Source organism: Emydura macquarii, unplaced genomic scaffold (assembly GCF_026122565.2).
Source record: "Emydura macquarii macquarii isolate MOO-44397 ecotype Brisbane River unplaced genomic scaffold, CSIRO-AGI_Emac_v2 contig_1253, whole genome shotgun sequence".
NCBI classification, from domain to species: Eukaryota; Metazoa; Chordata; order Testudines; family Chelidae; genus Emydura; species Emydura macquarii.
In genome coordinates, this window is record NW_027131390.1 from 74,678,156 (window position 1) to 74,699,776 (window position 21,621).

Below are 21,621 nucleotides of genomic sequence, written 5' to 3' on the forward strand. Positions count from 1 at the left end.
TGGAAGAATTACATCACATGGAAAAAATTTTCACAGAGTGGAGCAACATAATCCAGTTCCCATTGAAGTCAATTGAAAAACTCCCCCTAGCTTCAGTAGGCGTTAAGCTAAGACTTACAAAACAATATTATGAATATAGTAGTTTAACTACAACTATCTTGCAATTCAATATCAAGTGAGTCTTGTTTATTTTAAGCCAATATTTGATAAACTGATTATAAGTACAATTTATTTTGTTCATGCTCCTATAGACAAACTGAAGAGTCAAGGGATGCATTGCATTTGATTAGCTTGCCATGATATTCCAAGTCTCTAATGGAGATCTATTTTGATTAGTAAAAAGGGTGCAAGATTGCAGGGTCAAAGTCAGAGTGGCAGGTGTTCTCCATTAAAAATTGACTGAGGAAAGCTCTGATGGTACAGTTCACAATTGAGGCTTTGGTCTTGCAAAGTTATATATATATGCATACTTAACTTTGCACAGTGAGTAGTCTCACTGGAGGTCAAGGTTAAGCTTATGAAAATGGCTTTGCAGAATCAGGACCTTAGAGATAAAGTGATATGCAAACAGAGTAGAGAGTTTACTATAAAAGTGTTCTGAGCAGAATACTTAAATTGAGTTGTCAAATACAAAGTTGTAAGACATAGTGCTCTTAATTATGAAATACTGAGAAAACAATATTAACTTTAATGGTGATAAATGGTAGGAGAAAAAGTTGAAAACAAAATTCAAGGCTATAGTTTTTCAAAGTCTGGGGCTGGTCAGAGATTTAGTTCAAGCTCATCTCTATTTCATCTACCCTTTCATTGTGCACACTATTGACAGATTTTAGTTAGATCCCAAAGCATCATCAATTAAGATAAGAACAATATATACCCACATTTATTATTTCCAATTCTGAGCAAAATTTGCTATAAGCATAAATCATCTGGCAGCTTTCAGGAGGGAAAAAAAGCACATGCTCAGATCACAGAAAGGTATGTTAGAATTTTTTTTTTAAGTTACCAAAAATGTTAAAGCTTTATCAATTTCCACAGCAATTAAAAATAAGGAAATGCCTTTTCATCATGAGTAGCACAAGGCTTTTTAGCATGCATAAGAGGTTAATAAAGCAATTTATGTAACTTCCAAATATAGGGAACACTAGGATAAAACCAAGTAAACTTCATTTTACATCTTAAAACCCTGAAGTGTGAAGATTTAAAAATACTTGTCTATCATTGTATATACTAAGTTATTACTTCAGTGTGTAAAACTCCACTGTAGAGGTTAGGATTTTTCATTGAAACATACAGACAAAAAACCATCTTAAATATGTAAAAGCCTGTGTGTCTTCTCATGCACTGAAAAAGGTGAAGAATATAAACAGAGTAAGCAAGCAGATATTGATATTTTAAAAACCAGCAGTTAATGGAACATATGCAGCAAGCTTCCCATAGTTAGCCACCACAACCCTGGCATGTCCCACAGCTAGAAATTAAAAAATACTGATCAATTACCAATTACAGAAGTAGATCAATACTATGCATCTGAAGTAAGCCTCTCTTTATCAGATGGCTGAGTATGGATCTCAGCCTTGTGATATGTGGCATCATAATGATTTTTCTTACTTCTCTTGAAGAAACCACACTACAAGGAAGCAAGGTATTTAGTCAATTTTATGGATTGGTATATTAAAGAAAAAAGTGAGAGCCTATTAAACCGTTTCAAAGTCAATTTAGAAGACAACCACATGGACATTAATTCTTACCATCCCATCCCTTTCACAACAGCATCAACGGTGAATACAGGAGAGGGTGGCAAAAGGAATTTCAAAACACTTCTCAGGCTATCATATCCCTTTATGCAGAACAAAAAATCTAGGCTAGAAAGGATGTTACACTAGGTTGTAGATTAAGACTAATGCACCAGGATCCTAGGGCACACATTGATGTCCACACCATGCAGAGTCACAAATTGTAGCCAATTGTTTAGAGAGCATTTTAAAATTCTTTACTAAAACAAGGTATTGCAAAATATACAGATTAAGTGTTATTTCCCTGTAAAAGTGAACACGAGTACTACAAAGCACCAGGACATTGTTTGAGAACCAGGAGTTTATGGATTGGCTCACAATGAAGAATACTACAATAAAGGTCTGGTCTACATTGCCAGCAGCAGTCAACAGGAAATACGCAAGCTATGTAGAGTAGATTGCATATCTCCCATCAACTTACTAACTTTTACTTACCACAGCATCTCCACTGGGCCCATGGGAAATGCCCTCCAGTCAACGCAGCCTTAGTCTTCTTGCAGGGGTGGATTTATGGCATCGACAGGAGGGCACTTCTGGGATTGACTGAGCGGGTCTCCACTGCCCGCTCAATCAATCTGACCATGCTGCCGGGGTATAAACATACCCTAACAGAAGGACTACTACCATTTTCACAGGTGTAAGACACCCTTGCAATGCTCAAATGGTAGAAACACAAATGAGTTACTTTAAGTCCCTTAAGCAAAGTGGAAATTTACTGCTCTGAGCCCAAAAGTGTCATTTGCTTTGAGATGGCTACTTATTTTCTTCAGGACTCTCCTGTCCTTCACAGAACGGCTGAAAACTGTTGCTTTTACCAAAAAAAAATTTAAGTAAATCATTTTTGCTTTTGTGGTGATGTAGATAGATGTTATATTTCATTTTAATAGAGAAAAGTCTAGGTTTAGTAAGCAGTTCTTAGTCTCCTTTCACTATTAGATGATATAGATCTGTATCTGTCTTATATTGAAAGGAGAATAACAACTGCTTAATACAAACCACACGCATCTGTATGGGCCATGTTTGTCTGATCTCATAATTCATCAGCAGTCAAAGTAACTTCAGGTGAGTTGTTAAAAATCTTAATCAGAAGCAATATTTTTTGACAGTTACATGTTCTGTTACTTTGAAACAGTGGCTGTGTGCCCACTGGAAGAAAGCATAACTGGACAATCAAAAGGGAATTGAAGGGCACCTTACAAGCTCTGATCAAGAGGACACTTTATGGTCAGCAGGGAGGAGAAGCTATTTTTCAAGTGAAGTTCCTCAGGGTCTCTTCTGAAGACATAGTGTAAGTGTTGGAGCACCAGATAGTACCAAGAACTGATGGGATTTTTCTAATCCAGGAATTTGCTTCCTCGGCAACAATGACTAGCTATGAATTTTTGCGGTGTGGGTGGGAGTCAAGTATAAGAGGATTGTCCTCTTCCAGTTAAAACTCTGATTCCTGCCATACCACTGGTTTCCCCTGGCAATGGTGGCTCTGTAAGGAAGCAGAACTCTTAGGGATCTGCAACTGACACACTAAGTGCAAGAAGCAAACAGGCAAAGAATGAAAGAATCCGGTGACGGCCAAATGGATATGATTTTGACTTTACGAACAAAGCTTTAATCTGAATAGCTCATATTAACTCAAAGGGAAAAAGTAGGATTTAAGATAATGTAGCACTTACAGCTGAAAAATGTGGACTGATTGCATTATTAGCTTATCTCAGCACATTGTACATAAAGTAACAATGCATTCTGTCTGGGGTATTAATAAGTATCTAGGATCTGTTTCATAAGTCTCAAGTTACAAGAATATGTCCAAATATTGTTTTATCAGAACAAGAAGCTTTGCTGTTTCAAGTACTGTAGATAGTTCTAATTTGTAATAGTCAAAAATGTAGGTATTTCAATGAACCGGTCAATTTTTGAAGTGTTTTGAACTGTAAAAGCCCCAACCAGATCTGGCTAATCCTCATACCAAATCAAATTAAATAACTAGTTATTTTATAATATAAAATTAACATATCCCCAAAATTAGATATTGTACACCAACTTTTACAAATCCTAAATAGAAACATTTCCAAGAGTTTTTCAAAAATTCCAATAAAACTGTTTAACAAAATTCCCCTGCAGTGTTTTTCAGCCCAAATGTTGCAATTTCACTGATCATCGTCCAAGATGAGAAATAACAAAAACAAAGTAAACTTTTTAATTACTTCATTTTTGCTCATAGCATCTAATGAAACTTGTTTAAAGTAACCATTAAATAGAAGTGTCCCTCTAGCAATCTCATTTTGAAAAAGCATTTTTGAAGTTGCTTAATTACAGATCAACATATGAAATAAGAGTGATTTGTAAAACAACTCACCTTCCACAGTAAAAACACCAACAGCGCAAGCATCAGCATTCCAGCAAGAATAGCCACCAAGATGATCCACCAAGGCACTCCTGTATGGAGTGCTACAGTCTTTGCAGGAAAGACAGTAAGTCGCACCTAAGGGAGGGAAACATTTTAAGTAAAGGTGAAGAAAAGTTTAACAAGTTCCTAGTTCTAATCCAGAATTTACTTCTGCAGCAGTTCCTTAGGCCTTCTGAATAATGGAAGGTAGGCCCTAGTCTGAAGAGGACATCATCTCTCCCACAAATCCTCTATGCCTACTTGAAGCAGAACTTTACCACCCAGTTTTCATGAGCAGCATCTGACTGGGCCTGGCTTTTGAGAGATGGTATCCCAGTGTGGCAACAGACTAATTGAAGCTCAAAAGCATGCAGGGCTTATAGCACAGAAGTACTCTTCCCTAGTTGAAAGCTCCATACCAAAAGACAGCCAGGGGAGAATGAGAAAAGTCTGTGGGGAAGAACTGGGTTAAACTAAACATTCATTAGAACCTCTCCAACACTAGTTAAGAAAATAAACTTGCCTAACTCAAGACAGGGACAGTCTTTTGATTATGTGTTTGTCACACAACACAATGGGGCTCTGATTCTGTCTGTTGAGTGGGAAGTCATCTCCTAGATCTTCAACAATTCTTCTTTGGAGGAAAAAAAAGTATCTACTCCAGAGGCTTGACCTGGCATTGTCCTAGCCCATCTCCCCCACACTGCACAGCATATAACTGGATTTTAAGTGGGTGATCAGTTCAGCAGCCAAGAGAATTTGAAATACGGCAGAGTGCTGATATGCATATTCTCTCCGTAGTGGGCACCCCTGTATCTTGCAGCCACAAAGCTCTGTGAGTGTTTGGTGCACTAGAAAAAAAATCTTTGCTCCTGACAAGTCAGCCTCTTGCAGAGCCAGGACCCCTGGCATTCCACAGCTTAGGGGACAGCATATTGGTGACCAAATCTAGCTAAAAATAACTACAAATTGAAGTGTTTACTCTCATATCATATAGAATGCTTCTCACTAAGGTAAAGATCTGTGAAGCCAAAGGTGGCGATAGTGTATAAAGTGAACATTCTAGCCCAGAAGCATCTGTGTGATACATTATACCTTAGGGAATTCTGCACGCAATATTTTAAAATTCAGCATATTTTACTAAAATAAATATAATCAATTAGACAACAAAAAAATTGGGGGCAAGGAGTGTGACATTTCCTGCAGCTGGGGGAGGTTCCTGGGGGTGGCTTTGACCTGGCCCCAGCACTGACAGCAGCCCATGCAATGGAAGAGGAAGGGCCAGGCCAGGCCTAGCAGCTAGAGCCCAGCACAGGGTAGGAGCCACTTGGCGCTGTGCCTGGAGCTGGAGAGGGGCATTCAGATAGTGGGCGAGGGGGACAGAATCTCACACACACACACATCCAACCCCAACCATTTCCCCCCCCCCCCCAAGATGGTGATTTACATCTCCCCCAATACACCCAGTCAGAACTGCTGCCTGGGAGGGGAGTGTGAATCAATTATTCTGCAGGGAAAGAGCAAAATCTGTGGGAGACATTAATTCTACACTTGCATCATGGTCAAAATTCCATCAGGAGTAAATACACGTACACAGGAAACGCCACATCTATAACTGTATGTGTTAAGAAATTTTGAAAACTCACTTGAGCAACTTCATTTGTGAGCTTGATGTTTTCAGCCGCAGCAGGAACATTGATTGTAGCCCTAACAAGAATGTCTAGGTAGTTTAGCTTAGAATATTCCTGTTTCAAAATATAATGTGTATACATTAGAAGAGAAAAGACAGGAGAGTGCACAAATGCTTCAAGAATAACATGTAATAGAACGTACTTCTAGGAAAGTACTGTTCCACAATCTTGAACGCAGTACAACCACTGCCTTGCTGTCCAAGCCTTGCAAGGGACATTTTATGTTCACACACCGTGCATTCACGTTACAGTCCTGTAATTAAAAATAAATAAATATACATATATGCGCACACACCAGAAATCACATTTTACAGAAGAATATTTGCAGTTACAAGACAGGAGTTAAAATAGTTGTAGCAAAGGAGCAGGAGGATGTGTGTTCAGTAAATTTAAAGGTAATAGTCCTTTTAGAAGGCCCAATCCTTGGCTTGCTGAAATCAATGGCAAAATTTACACTATCCATCCTAATATTTGTTAAAATGTAGGTGTCAGTCTGTGCACCATTTCTTTAGTTTGTTCTTATTAGTTATCCCGCTTCCTTTTAAAGTCCATTTCTGAAAGCCAAATGCTTAGATACATTGCTAATTAAATCTAATGATGTATTCAGTTGTTCTTTTACAGTTGTCTGGAAATTATTCCAATATACTGATGAGCTTTAGAAGAGAATAATATTAGAAAACAAGTTATAAAAGTAGACTAGCAGAAACCCCATAAACAGAACACTCATACAATGACATGCCTTCCTTCACCCTGCTACACCTAGAAAGGTTCTGTAGGAGTAAAGGAAAGGGAAAGAGATCAAAAAGTAATTGTTGTTTTGATATAGAAATACTTACCAGGGTCTTATATTTTCTTTCTGAATTTAAAGACATTTTTTTGCCATCATTAGTCTGCTTCTCTGCAACTTCACGTTTGCTCCTTGAACTATGGGACTCCTTTAAAACAAAGAATTACATATTGTGAAACAAACTAAATGAATGGATTGATTACAAAATAGAACAGAAATGTGCAACAGACTGTTTGAATATTGGGCATTTAAATATTTAGCTTCTTGGGGTGTTAAAAGGCAATCCAAGTACTAAAGGGTAGAATTACTAGCCATTTAAATAATCAGCTATAAGAAGTCAGTCTTATTTCGTGTCTTACAGTTCCCATAATATAATCCCTTGTTTTTGAGGGTTTATATACGGTAAACATAACTCAGGTAAAAAAATACATTTTCCTTGTTGGATATAAACAGAGCTTAAGCAGATAAACAATTTCAAGAAGGTGGCCTAGGAATAAATACAAATCTGAAGTTATTTGGCCCAAATATAAAATACTCAATCCTCCACTGATTGGTGGCATCACAAGGCTATTTCCTAAGCCTGACCCTCCAAGTAAAAATATGGAGGTGAAAGAACACAGTGACAGTAGGGCTAGTGCAGGTGTCACACCAGACATGTATGTGCCTGCCACATGACCACTAGGATTCCAGACCTGAGTGCTGCTGCCAGGGACAGTAGTTCTAAATGCCTACTTATGCTACTAGCACCGAATGCTGGTATCCCAAAAGTGATCTAAACAAAAGTGAAGAGTAGTGGGGCCAGTGTTTCGCTTGCATTCAGCTTCAAAACCATTTTATTTTTTAACATGCCAACAACAGAGTATGTATGTGCTACTTATTCCTACTATACATGAGGAAGAAGCTATTCTAAAGCTGGTCTAACAAAAGATATTACCTCACCCACCTTGTCTCTAATATCCCAGGACCAGCACACTACAAAAACTCTGCATATATTCTAAAGTCAGCAGGTAAGTCCTGTTAAATTTGTTTACTGAGTATGTTCAATAAAAAAGTGTCTCACACTCCATTAGTTCACCAATATAGCAAGGCCTGGTAAGATGGCTTATAGGAGATGGGGGAGCATGTGCATGCTCCCAGACTTACTAAATAGGTTTCAATGGGAAACTTGCAACTTCTTACAAAACATGTAGAGAGTTCACATTGTTTATAGAAGCAAATTAATTTAATATTTGTTTGGCAAATCAGGTCATGTATTTAAAAAAGAAAGATGCACAATCTGTCCCTTGGAAAGATTCTGCTCTTGGTTATACCCATTACACATGTAATCTCTTTAAAATGACCAGGATTGCGAGGATATCTATGAGGACAGAATTTGGCATGCACACTTAGAAGTACATTGCAAGTACAAAACAAAGCATGCATTATGCATTCCACTAAACTGAGATGGTGAAGAGATTATTTAGATACCTAGCTTTAAAAGTCCTTTTAGCTGTGGTTTATATCCCCTTTATAAAAAAAAAAAAAAAAAAGATGGGCTTCATCCTGCAATTTCCATGTGGAACTCCCACAGACTTCAATGCAAGCGGGTGCGTGAAGGGCTCACAGGATCTGGTAATGTATTTATTATTGTTACCCTTTGTTGTTGGGGTAAATAATGCCAATTTCAGTCAAATTATTTGAGCACATTAACGTAAAAGCAGACAGTAAGCTTGTTCTTGTTCACCCATTGTTGAAAGCGCTTTTAAAAGCAAACACTGGGTTAAGTGAAGTCTATTAACAAATGATAGAACAAAGAAAAAACATTTTCTAGCTAAAGAAATCCCTTATACTGGTGTGGGTGTGTTTGTTTGTTTTTTGTCTGAAAATTACTATAACAAACAGAATAAAGGAAAAATTCTCTGGCTTTTTTCCATTTTGTACATTTATAACTTTAAGAACGTGACTATCTCACTGATGTCAAACCCTCCATTCCCCACTCTTCCTTCTCCATTTTCTTCTCTGTACACTTTGAAGTTAAAAGAAGCCCAGACCCTTCTCTACTGCTGCTGTGAACACTGCATCTGAGGTGGGAGGGTGAGTGGCTGTTTCTCTTTAAAGCCTGATCCTGACTTCTACAGCCTGGCCACAAGACACAGAGTTTGAGGAGCAGATGGGTAGTTCAGTTGAAGCTTGCTATTGGAGAGGGTATAAAGATGGTGGAGACTAGAGGAGGGCAGGCTGATAGAGTCTAGCAGTTTTAAAAACTGTTCCCTTCCTGCAGATTCCAGCTATCTTTTTGTGGCCCTCTTAGAAAATCTAACTTGGGTACCAGCCCTATATCTCCTCTGAAGGCAAGAAGAGTTTTGCCAGAGGGACTACAGACTTGGCCCTTTAATTTTCAGCAGAAGGTGAGACAGATGATGAAACTAGCTGCTGGCAAAAGATCAACTGAGTTAATGAGGAACAGGGATTTAAAAAAGGGGGTTCAAGCAATCTAAGCAGGCTTAAAAAAATAACATTTATAAAATGGTGTAAATAGTTACCATGTTTTCCTTATTCCTTCACCATGAACTATTTTTCCATCATGGAAGGGGACACTGCATTATTAAACTACAAATCGGGTTTTAAAGTGGCTTTGCTTTTAAATGTAGCAATGAAGGAGCCATAGTTGAATAGATAGGGCATGCTGTGTATTAGCATAAGATACTGATGCGCTTCTTGAGTCGCTGAAAATACATAGCTCATTCTGAGGCAGGCACCAGTAGCCTGCTCACACATTCCTCTTGTGCTTTAAGGTTATGTGAACTTGCTTATAAACAGGTGAAAGTACACTAACTTACCGTAAGTCGCAAAGAGTTTATTTCATTTTGAGGTTCACAAGGGATTTTCCCCAATTCTTTGGAGTCTACTTTCATCAAATAAAGCAGCCATTTGCCATTGCTGATTTCTTTTGGCCACTGGATGTCCAAGGAAGCTGTGCCAAATGTTTTAAGTGGTCTACCCAAGTTAGTTACCTGTTACGAAAATAAAATCCACATATTCGCTTATAAACTAGAGTTTACAGCTACAGATCCACATGACACCTGTTGAAGAAGGGTTTTTCTAATATTAAGAAAAATCACAGGACAGCACAAGATACCATACAGTTGGGATTTTCCAAACAACTTTTGATTGGAAATAAAAGGTAGCAAACCTTCCAAATTATAGAAATTATCACAGTATAATGTTCTGGATGATCTAGCATGCAATTTTGTACAACAAAATCAGGAGAAACTAGATTGTCAGAAGTTATATTTAAAAGTCTGCTGCTAGAAGTAAAACTGGAGCAGTTGCAAGAGATACTGAGTCTGAAGTCTGAACAGAACATGAAGGTGATAAAGTAAGTGTATATAAAGACTTTGGCTGACCTGGCTGGTAGCAACCATATTTAGTGTTAAAATGTGTTCCAGTGCAGGCATACTTGAAATGTCTGTCCCTGGGCTAGTAGTGTCTGAATCTGTTCTTCTGAAGGACAGCAACAGGAGCTAGAACCTTCTAGTAGTAGCAAAAAATGTGCTCAGTTATAGACAAACAGGAAGATTACAACTACAAGGGAATAGCAGGTGCCACAAAATTACATCTCTGGCCATCTTGCTCCAGCAGTATGGTAGTTGTGGGTTTTTTTTAAAAAAATCAGGATAACAATGCTGTAACATCTTATAGCCTTGTTACTAAGCCACAGAAATTACGAACTACACCAAGTATTCTGAGGGTATTCTGAATTACTGAGGGTATGTCTTCACTGCCACAGCTGCAGGGATCGATGCAACAGCATCAACTGAGCAGGTCTGTGTAGACCCATTCAGTCAATTAGAGAGTGGCTCTCCAGTCGACTCAATTAGTCCACCTCCCCCAAACGGAGTAAGGCTGCGTCAACAGGAGACACCCTGAAGATGCCACGGTACGTCAACGGGAGATACGCAAGCTATGTTATGTAGCTTGTGTATCTCCCATCAATTGCCACCGGAAGCGTAGACAGCCCTGAATGAGATATATTTAAAGAGAGCTGCAGAAGGAAGTCTTCAGGATCCCAAGGCAGGGACATAAATGATAAAGAGAATGAATCTAGATGCTTCTGAACTAGAGCCATGCTCCTTTCTCTTCCTCTAAAAGCCTTCTCTCCAACCCTCTGACAGAGACCATGAATGCACAAACTAACAACTTCTTCATGTGTGCACTGGGTGTGTGAGGAGAGGGAGCCAGGATTACAGCTACAAAACACACCACAGCCAGTGAGGATGTCTTTTGGAAAATGGGGAACATGGTGGTGGTTTTGATGCAAGAGCAGCCAGTGTTGAGAAAAAAAGGGAATAGGCTACACTGAGCAAATGTGGAGCATAAGTGTGTGTGGATGGAGGGAAATACATGAGGCAATCATTTACATTGCAAACACTGGGGCACTAAGGAACCACAGACCATTTGAGAAACATGGATATGAGATCTTTGTCTTAGTAATTAAAAGGCACAAGGCCAAGAGAGTGAGCTCATAGGGCCATATTTTCAAAAAAAGCTGTGCAACACAGCTTCTGTTTTAGATGTTCAGCTTTATGTGCACCAACTTTCTGAACACTAACACTGGGCATGCCATTGATGGGTTTTGTGTATGTGAATTTTATTATCTGTATGCATGGATGTTGGGTAGGCACAGGATACAAAGTGACCTAGACAAACTGGAGGATTGAGCCCAAAAAAATCTGATGAGATTCAGACAAGGACAAGTGCAGAGTCCTGCACTTAGGATGGAAGAATTCCATGAACTGCTATGGACTGAGGACTGTCAGGCTAGGCAGCAGTTCGGCAGGAAAGGACCTGGGGGGTTACAGCAGACAAGATGCTGGATATGAGTCAACAGTGTGCCCTTGTTGCCAACAAGGCTAATGCCATATTGGGCTGCATTAGTAGGAGCATTGCCAGCAGATCGAGGGATGTGATTATTCCCCTCTATGCGGCATTGGTGAGGCCACATTTGGAGTACTGTATCCAGTTTTGGGCCCACCACTACAGAAAGGATGTAGATAAATTGGAGAGAGTCCAGAGGAGGGCAACAAAAATGATTATGGGGCTGGAGCAGATGACTTATGAGGAGAGGCTGAGGGAACTAGGCTTGTTTAGTCTGCGGAAGAATGAGGGGGGATTTGATAGCAGCCTTTAACTACCTGAAAGGAAGTGCCAGGTAGGATGGACCTAGGCTGTTCTCAGTGGTAGTAGATGACAGAACTAGGAGCAATGGTCTCAAGTTGCAGTGGGGGAGGTCTAGGTTGGATATTAGGAAAAACTTTTTCACTAGGAGGGTGGTGAAGCACTGGAATGGGTTACCTAGGGAGGTAGTGGAATCTAGAGGTTTTTAAGGTACGACTTGACAAAGCCCTGGCCGGACTGATTTAGCTGGGGTTGGTCTTGCTTTGAGCAGGGGGTTGGACTAGATGACCTTCTGAGGTCCCTTCCAACCCTAATAGTCTCTGATTCTATGTTTATGCAAGAAAATTGCAGGTATACGTAATTGCACACAAATAAAGGGAGGCCACTTTTTAGACACATGGCCCTGAATTTTCAAGGGAGGAAGCCCCAGTCTTGATGGACCAGTCAGGTTGTGTATTGTGTAAGTGAGGAGGTGGTGGTAATGGGGATGATTCGCATGGTTGGGCAGCCAACTTCAAATTAGACAGATTTTAAAATAGTCACAAATTTCAGAAACAAGCAATCACAATTTCTTAATAATCTAAATCAACTCACTCTGAATTCATATTCTATTATGTTTCCAACCTCATCTTCAGATTTCATAGCACTCTCTCCAATGACATTACCTCCAAAGTACACCTGGGAAGGCTTAGCAACTCTGTTCAGTTTTTAAAAAAAACATATTAGTACGGGTTGCAGCAAAGGGTTCATTCTCACATTAATGTGTTATGCTAACTATAAACACTTACCCAGTGAGTGACAAAAGCAATTCAATAACCACTTTAGCTGTAGCAGTAATTGGAGCCAAATTAACTTGATTGCTTGTTCTATAATGAAAAGGAAATGGCAGTGTTTTAACAGTTTTCACATAACAATAAAATTGCCTTTACAAAACAAATAGAAGCTATTCCTTAATGTTTATAAATATATGGGAAATCACCCACAGAAAAGGTAAAAACAACAAAAGAACTTACGTTTCCAACTTCAGATTAATATCCAAGGCAGTTGTGTCAACATTAACTTTAGTTGTACTTAAAATCAGATAAAAGGTTACCTAAACAAGAAAAAAATCCACACACTATGATGTTAATATATTTTTGCAAACACAAACTTTGTTTTATGTGGCAAAAAAATACATCAAAGAATTCTGAAATGCTGAAAACAGGGACAAGCCCCAAACCAAACCCCAAGGCATGAACACCTTTAACTTAAGGAAAATTCAGGTCTGGTCCAGAATCTAACTTTACATCTTAGGCCCATCTCTGGTTTAAAAAAGAAAAAAAAAGAAAAGCCACTTACATTGGAATTTCTCTTGAAAGGATTTCCAAGTTCACACTCTGCTTGAGAACCATTTTGATTGGCACCACAAGTCAGTTGTTTTTCCTGAATTAAGATATGCAGAAGTCAAAACACTGTAAATATTTAAATATATGTAGCATATCTTTGTTCTTATTTTTTGGAATACTTACAGGATAAGCCCTCAGCTCTCTGAAAGCTGAGTAAGTCAAGCTATCTGGAAAAGTTGCAATTAGTTTAGCTTCATGGGCATCTTCACCATCTTTTTGGGGACTTTTTGCCTCTGATGGATTATTTGTCACCGTTATTTCTAGTGCAATATCCTTCTGATCTTTGAGGACGAGCTCTGGAACGTTGTTCTTACTGTGGAAACAAAATACAACAAATCTCACGTATTAAGGGGAAAAACAGGTCCCTTCCAAATGTGCAGCCAACTGCAGTAATTTTTGCTAATGTATAAATTAAGTCTTACATTGGTAAATCAACAAATCTGTCTTCATTTCCTTCTCTGGTACAGAATCTATACTGAAGTTTTAGGTTGCTATTACATATATTGTCTTGTCCACATCCTTCTTTTAAGAACTGCACCTATATAAATGCCAAAAGTCAGTTTAGCTTAGGACATATGACAATACAAAAAACCAGGTTAAAAAAAAAAACCCGAGTTGCTGACATATGCTGCAATTAGTTTAGATCCATAGACACTTGATAACCCCTTTCTTGTGTAGACAAGGCCATAGTCTGACTTCACCTTTTCAGCTGTAGGGAAATGGGGATACTAACACTTTTCTGGAAATGTATCTTGTTACTGCTAAGTGAAATCATTATGTCATGTGGAAAGATGAAAACTCTGGCAGTTTGGAGCCCAGTCTTTCAAAGTGATATGTCCCTCTCCTGCTCATTACCTTCATGGGAGTTGAGCGTGAAGTGCTCGGCATCTTGCAGGTCACTGCAGTGCTCAAGAAACTGAGAAACTAGCACTGGCTAAAACAGTGCAGGGAGGTGCTTCTCTCAGGGGAGGTCTATGCTTAAAGCTGGGGTGCAGTTCCCAACTCAAAGTGACACAACCACACTAACTCTGATCAAGTTAGCATGCTAAAAATAGAATGAAGCTGTAGTAATGCAAGTGGCAGGAGGGGCTGGCCATCCTAAGTATATGCCTAGTATCTCAGATGGGTACGTCCTTGGGGCAGCAAGCCCCTTTTGGCCCTTGCACCACTGTGGCTGCACTCTATTTTTAGTGTCCTAGCTCAAATCGGAGCTAGCACAGGTATGTCTCCTCGAGCTGAGGATTACACCCCTGGTTCAAAGTGTACCGATACCCCAAGTTCTAGAGGCAATCCTTCCAAACATTAATTGCATAGTGCTCTTGTGATGTGGGACCACATTTGCAAGGATGAGACAACTCAACTAATTTTCACTTGTGACCAAAGGTAAATTTCAACCGGAGTGTCCTGGGGTGCAAAGCTAGTGTGTTAACCAGCTGTGCCACCTTCACTTCTGCTTCAGGAGGAAGCAGGAGCACATTTTAAATTTCTGCTGCCACAAGTGTTAATCGCCCATATAATCCAGCATCTGAGGTTATAATTTGTGTGTCATGTGCCTCCTCACTTATCTCTCTTTGGTCATAGCTTAGCTCTTTACAGCCTTTAATTCAGTGACTTCTGATACAAGTGTTTGTGTGCCATGCATGCACATACACAGTCGCCTGCATGTTCCCGACTTGGAGTTGACTGTTAAAGAATTAAAGAACTGGAACCAATTACCTATACCAATAACCCAACCTCTTCACTCTTCTGTCATACGCACTAGTGAAATGTGGTTGTCTTAGCAATCCACTTTGCATCATCTTCCAAAGATTTATTCTAGAAGAGACTTACTTCTGAGTTCACTGTTTCCGGTTCGTTTGAATTTAGAATTGGAACAAGATCTGGAAGTGATCTTCCTTGTCTTCTCCTAGATGGTAAACCAGATTCTGAGCCGTTGATTTTAACACCAACCGATACAGGAATGGGACGTAGTTTATCTTTGATATTTTCCTATTAAAACATTTGAAATAGCTTCTTTAGTATACAGTGTAAAAAATCCCACTGGATTAGGTAAGTGAGCAATATACACTGTATTTCATTTAGAGTGCAAGCAAGATTTTTTGCTATGTTTCTCAAGGGAAAATGTTGAAAGTATTCATTATATGTATTGACTTAAAGAACATTAACATAACAAATTTGCTGGTACAGGAGCATCTGAAACTCAGGGCTCATTGGTTTACTAATGACCTCTCTCACATGTAATGATCACTAGAAATAACATCTGGGAACACAGAGGTAGCATCAAATCTCTAATAACCATCCACTAGAAGAGGAAGCAGTGGACATACTTTCCCTCCTCCTGTAGAGCAGTGGTTTTCAACCTTTTTTCATTTGCAGATCCCTAAAAAATTTCAAATGAAGGTGCGGACCCCTTTGGAAATCTTAGACACAGTCTACGGACCCCCAGGGGGCTGCAGACCACAGGTTGAAAACCACTTCTGTAGAGGATTCATTCAATTGTGGGAGGAAAAGTGAAACAGCTCGCAACAGTGACACCTCCAAAGCTGCTGCTTGGTAACAGCCTAGGCATGGAATGTAAAGACTATTTTCCTGCCCCTCACATTCAGCCCCACTGTAGAGTCCTCCAGAAAAATAAATGTATAACAGGGATAAAGCCCTCCATAACAATTTTTTTTCTATCCAATAACCAGCAATGCATTAAATGCCCAAGGCTATTGCTCTTGTGTACAAGTCTTCCATGAGGGCCCTAAATTTTTGAATTTACTCCCTCTTCTTTGTTCTGAAGGCTGTGGATCAGGGCACACTACAAGGCTCGTATCTTTTATTCAGGCTTTTGAGGAGGGAAGAGATGGCATTTGTGAAAGAGGCAGGGTCAGTTTGAGCTTGATATTTTTTTTCTTTTGGTTGGGTTTTTTCCCCTCATTTTGAAGCAAGAAAGTGGTGCTTGTTTTATCTTGTATGTCATACTTTTAGATATGTCAAAAGGTACCTGGTGCCCAGGATAATTTTTCTATTGGATATATATCAAAAATAAAATAAAAAGCTCTCCCAACACTTTACCTGCAATACAAGAGAGGTTTTCACACATTCTTTTCTATTCTGTCCTCCTAAAGTTATACTTCCAGTCAACTGATCAGACAGATGCTTAGAAAACTGAACTCGAGATGGCAGGCCTAACCGCCTCCTGTCATTTTCTGCTTCAAAAGTATAGTTAAGTTCTAAATGAAGAAGAAAAAGAAAACACAGAACTGCAATTAGGAAATATAACAACACTAAAAATGCTAATATTAGCCAGGAACACTACTCAGTCTGTGGTTCTGGGCTTATTAATTACACTCCTTTGTTTGCAAAGCCCTCTGAAGCGTGACCTCAATTATCTGCCTGTTTTGTCCTTTTCTCCTTTGGCAGCCAGCTTCTCTATCCCTGCACGTGTGTCCAAATAGGCTAAAAGGCCTTTTTTAAGAAAAGTTTCCTGTTCAGTGTGCTAACATCCCTGATGTCCACACTGCTGAGACAATAGGAACGGTAATTATACTGCACAACCAGCAGAGGCAGGGCTGGAACACAAAATATTGTGGAGGCCCCACATAAACTTTCTGTTTTTCCCTGATGTGCCACACAAGCACCTGACTGGATGAGACAACAGCATTTGCTGTTAGGTTTTGATATAATGACTATCACTATCTAAGCACTGAATACAAGCATGCTGACCAGTAGTGCCCTTCTAGCCACGTCTGGTCTTAGACAGAGAACCCCATGATATTGATAGGTATAAGTCCTGCTCGGTTTTTATCCACCCTGGATTCACAGAGCTGGATTAATATTACAGGGCCTGGCCAAGCAGCAGATATGCTAGGCTCTAATCTTGTAAACACTTATGCACAGGTATAGATCCACTGAAGTCAACACGATGTCTCATGAGCATAAAGTTACTCGTATGTTCGCAGGATCTGGGCTGAAGTCAGCACTAGAGTGCTATACTCAACCAGTTCCTTGGGAATTGGGCTGCTTGTCCCTAATAACACAGAGATTGGGGAGGAGGGAGGAGGAGAAATTTTTAAATAAAATAGCTCTCACATTTAAGATTTTCCCCCCAAAAAACAAATGAACCCCATATCTTCCCATGGTACAACAAAAGTAGTATGTTGGCCACTTAAGAAAAATGGAAAACATCTGAAACTGGTCTTTTAAACTTTTATAAATTTAAGTCACAGGCCTCCAAACCCTTACACACATGAGTAATCCTTACTTCAATTTCTGCTTCCATGAAACCTTTCATGTGAGGAACACCTGTAAGGAGTTGTAAGCCTTTGTAGGAAAAGTCCTTCAACCAAAGGCAAATACTACTTGTCAAATGAGTTTTTAAACTCTATATTTTATGGAGCGACATTATGACCTGATGTGTGAATAGGCTTTACAGTTCCTATGGGACTGTTTGTTGGCACACACTACATGGCTTTGAACCAGTCAAAATCTAGCTTTCACCCAAGCAATTTAGTAACATAACTTAATTTCACTTCTACAGAATCCTACATTTCTCTTAACTGAGGCTATAGCTATCAAGTGACAGCTAGTTACAGCACGTACTGAATTACATTTTAGATCCGACAGACACAGTGTGAGAGTGTTACTGCAATTTACACATCGGCCTCTGCAGTTAATTTTTACTGACCACGGCTCTGTTCTCCCATACCATTAAACAGCTTTAAAAAGTAAGCAAACAAAGCAAAAGGCCTCATGACAAGTAGATAAAAAGCATTCATAACTACTTACTTATTCTTGGATTGAAGTCAGGGGGGTTAGCAGTATATTCAAAACATGCTTCAACATCCATGCTGTAAAGTGTCAAGAATTTAAAATTAATGTTAAGAAGCCAAGACCCAACAGATTTAAAATTTGAATATTTCATTAAACAAGTACAGTCACCTGTCTGTTATACTGGCTTTTATAATATGATTCATATTATATGAATGATCAGAACTGGCATTTTGCTTCTCAGTGAATGGTAAATTACAAAGCCAGAAGAAAAAGTGCTGGTCTCTTTCAATCTTTCAGATATTTAAAAAAAAAAAAAAAAAAAAAGACTTCAAGAAGTTTTTTAAATAAGTAAATTGTTTTTCTCCATTTAAATAAATAAATAATCAATCTTGACTTTCCTACATTTGCTGGAGTATCTCCTGGAGAACTAAATGGATGATGATACTACAAGAGACTGAAACTTGAGCAAGTGAGTGGGTAGGAAATATTTAGTGTGACTGTTTTTAACACGAATGGGTTTGATTCTTTATTGGCTGCACCCCATGCAGTCATTTACATCAGTGCTGAGTGGATATAAAACATATTTTATTTATTTCAAGTTTGCTGATGTGCCTTTATTATTGAAGGCTCCTTCTACTTGGTCAGTTTTAGCTATTAAATATCTGGAGTAGATGATTGGTTCTTGTGACTGTTACTATTTGTAGAGTATCTTACAGAAAGTTAGTGCATGAGGAAATAATAGCATCAAATTATATTTATCAAGGTCCGTTTTTCTATAAAACTAGATACGTTTCTGATTATGGGAAGGTATTCCCAGTTCCAGCTTTTCTAATTTAAAATCCCATGTGATACTTCACTGAGGATGTAACTCACAAGTTACCACCACCATTGCACTCCATGCCTTCTACTGTCTTACAGTGGTCATGCAGTCTCAATATTTTATTAAGAGTAAATATAGAAGAATCAAATCTTTCTTTGTATTACTCAGATTGAAAGGGTCTGTAATCTTTTCTTCTAATACTTTGCATTTTTAGTTTGTTACAAAACGTCCATGTTCATCAACGTTTATTTATTTATTTATTTATGGTCTTTACACTTCCATTTAGTGCCAGTGATTAAAAGCCATCCCGGGGTCTCTAAAATATGCATGTATGTTGAATTAAACAGACAGTGATAGTTACATGGGACACTGGGGACCAATACATACATACATGACCCACCAACCACTTCATTCTTGCACTGAAGTTGTATTAAAAACTTTTTAAAATATAAGTTTCTAAGGAAGAATATCATCAAATTTTATTATTGCCCAACATGATATCATCTTGAAGAAAATCTACTACTCCTATTTACCCAATTCGGATCTTGTTAAAGATATCTGCCACACAACTAATATATTCTTCCAGTCAGGATAAAGCTTTAACAGTAACATGCTCTAAATTCTAAAAGTTTCAGGACGGAGAATAAATGCACATAGATGACAGCTAATGAAACTCATTCTCCTGTTCTTACATTTCAGAAGAAAAGCCAGTTAATGGACAAGAAGATCAGAATATGTTTCACATCTATCAACTGCACTGCATATGCCCCCCTTCAGCCTTGTGGATCAGCATGCCCATCATATGATACATAAACTTTGAAAATATAAAGCATTCAATATGCCAAAACTCACAACAAAATAAATATCCTACCAGATTCCACTGGGTTCAATACAGGTCTTTCTGGTCAGGTCAATTTTGTCAGGAAATATCTTGATGGTTTTCTGAATGCTTATAACAGGCCTAGATCTTTTTTTTTTTTTTTTTTTTTTGGGGGGGGGGGGGGGGGGGGAGTGATGGGGCGGGGGGGAAAGGGGGAAAAGAAACAATTTACAATTAGTAAAATAAATTGTGTGTTACTCTGAGTTTAACAGAGGCAGCAGCCTCTTATATTTGCACTGATTTGCTGTAAAGATTCCCTACATCAAGATACAATTCAAAGAAATGCAGGTTTTGAGTTTCAAAAAGGTTAGAAATAAAAGTTACAGCATTTTGAAGAGAGACAAGGTGGGGGGGGCTAATATCTTTTATTGAACCAACTTCTGTTGGTGAGAGAGACAAGCTTTGGAGCTTACACAGAGCTCTTCAGGATTTTGTAGAGAAGCTAAACAACCCTGAAAAGCCACAAAGGTCAAGTGACTTGTATTCATTTTTTTTTAAAGCCACTATGTAAATACAATGTTATGGTTGTCATTTTACATGCACAGAAGGTGAGAAAATACAAAGTGATGGCTTGCCCAACAATTGTAAGTCAGCCCGCGTGTGTGTATATACAGTAGGTAGCAGAAATCATTTAGATTCACTGCTATGTAAAACAGATTTATTTTATTTTATTTTATTTTTTAAACTTGAGATGAGTGCATTTCTTTTTAAAAATAGGATTGTTCACAGAAATGAAAAGAATGGCTACCCTGCTTCCACTGACTCACCCCTTTTACATCACATCAGCTTCAAGCTTCGTGTTCTTGCCGCCTGTTTACATAGGTTCTTGGACTGGCCTCATCAGCATAGTATTGAGAGCTTTCTAGAAGTGCATGTGTGACATGTCTAATGTCCATTATGTATGGTTTGCTCTCTCATCCTCTCCCCAGGGGGAGAATTATATGCACAGTGGAGTGTTTTATTTTTTAAGGCTTTTGGTATTTTTCGCGGGGTTTTAATTATATGCACTTGCTATGTGTTTATATTAGAGAAGGCACAGTCGAAGATGGGATGGTCCTTAGGTCCTGTGGAAGTTTGTTCCAGTCTCAGACTGACCCCCCAAGAAAGCTCTGTCCCCTGAACAGACAAGCTTTACCTTTATGGTAGAAAGCTCCATTGTGCCTGAGGAACAAAGCTGTCAAACACAATCTTCACCCCAGGGTGTTAGGTGATCTTTTAGATATCTTGGGCCCTGGCCATGAGTGCCTTGAAGATAAGGCCTGAGACCTCAGACTTGACTCAGACCTCAAAGCCCTGCCTATATCCCCTCAGCCCCTCCTTCTCACCCCTCACAGCAGAAATGCAGAGATTCCTTAGTGTTAAGGTCTTCCTTGGTCACAGTGGGCATGCACACAGGCAGGATTTGCCCAGTATCTACTATAATTACCCCACCCTGAATGCATCATTCTGAGAGTTCATAATCCACAGTTCTCTTCAACACTGCTATGTTTTCTTGAGAAACACATAAAAGCTAAACATCAGGGATGTTAGGTTATCTTTCCCACCAGTTTTGTAGAAGGGTATGTCTACACTGCACACTGAACCCAGGTCTGCAGGACTCAGGATTGTGGATTCGGTGTTTTCAAGCTTTCACACTGTAAACCTGGGTTTACAGTTACTGGACCCAAGTTTCACAGCCATGCTATTGTATCCATACTGCTCTACACCAACCTTCTCACCCAGGTGTGTGTCTTGAGAAGCATCCACACTGCAAAATGACAGGGCTTAAGACTTCAGTCCAGCAAAACTTGGGATATGAACCACCTGTCTAACAGGAGTCAGGCCCTGAGTGCTTGCTGATCCCAGTCAAATGGATTTCTGTATGGATGGGAAAGGTGGTTTGGGCTCAAACCTGAGCTTAGTGTATAGAATAGACACACCCAAAGAGACCAGACTGATCTATGTGTATTCTTCCCCAGCACAAT

The 21,621-nt window shown here is 39.1% G+C and overlaps 1 protein-coding gene across 3 annotated transcripts in view; it reads right to left on the reverse strand.

Moving 5' to 3' along the window:
• The window catches only part of ITGA6 (integrin subunit alpha 6), a 61,500-nt gene that overhangs the window by 3,266 nt on the left and 36,613 nt on the right, over nt 1-21,621 (reverse strand). For 2 of the 3 annotated variants that reach the window (XM_067549236.1, XM_067549238.1), the window contains 15 exons: nt 19,649-19,744; nt 17,973-18,034; nt 16,260-16,417; nt 15,030-15,188; nt 13,622-13,737; nt 13,323-13,512; nt 13,153-13,236; nt 12,828-12,907; nt 12,603-12,680; nt 12,409-12,511; nt 9,477-9,650; nt 6,707-6,805; nt 6,013-6,123; nt 5,826-5,924; nt 4,150-4,275 (listed from right to left, as the gene is read on the reverse strand). In XM_067549236.1, the coding sequence (XP_067405337.1) occupies nt 4,150-4,275; nt 5,826-5,924; nt 6,013-6,123; nt 6,707-6,805; nt 9,477-9,650; nt 12,409-12,511; nt 12,603-12,680; nt 12,828-12,907; nt 13,153-13,236; nt 13,323-13,512; nt 13,622-13,737; nt 15,030-15,188; nt 16,260-16,417; nt 17,973-18,034; nt 19,649-19,744 (1,735 nt within the window). Of the gene's footprint in view, nt 1-1,500; nt 1,631-4,149; nt 4,276-5,825; nt 5,925-6,012; nt 6,124-6,706; nt 6,806-9,476; nt 9,651-12,408; nt 12,512-12,602; nt 12,681-12,827; nt 12,908-13,152; nt 13,237-13,322; nt 13,513-13,621; nt 13,738-15,029; nt 15,189-16,259; nt 16,418-17,972; nt 18,035-19,648; nt 19,745-21,621 lie in introns of all 3 variants that reach the window. The other variant, XM_067549237.1, reaches the window with a different exon arrangement.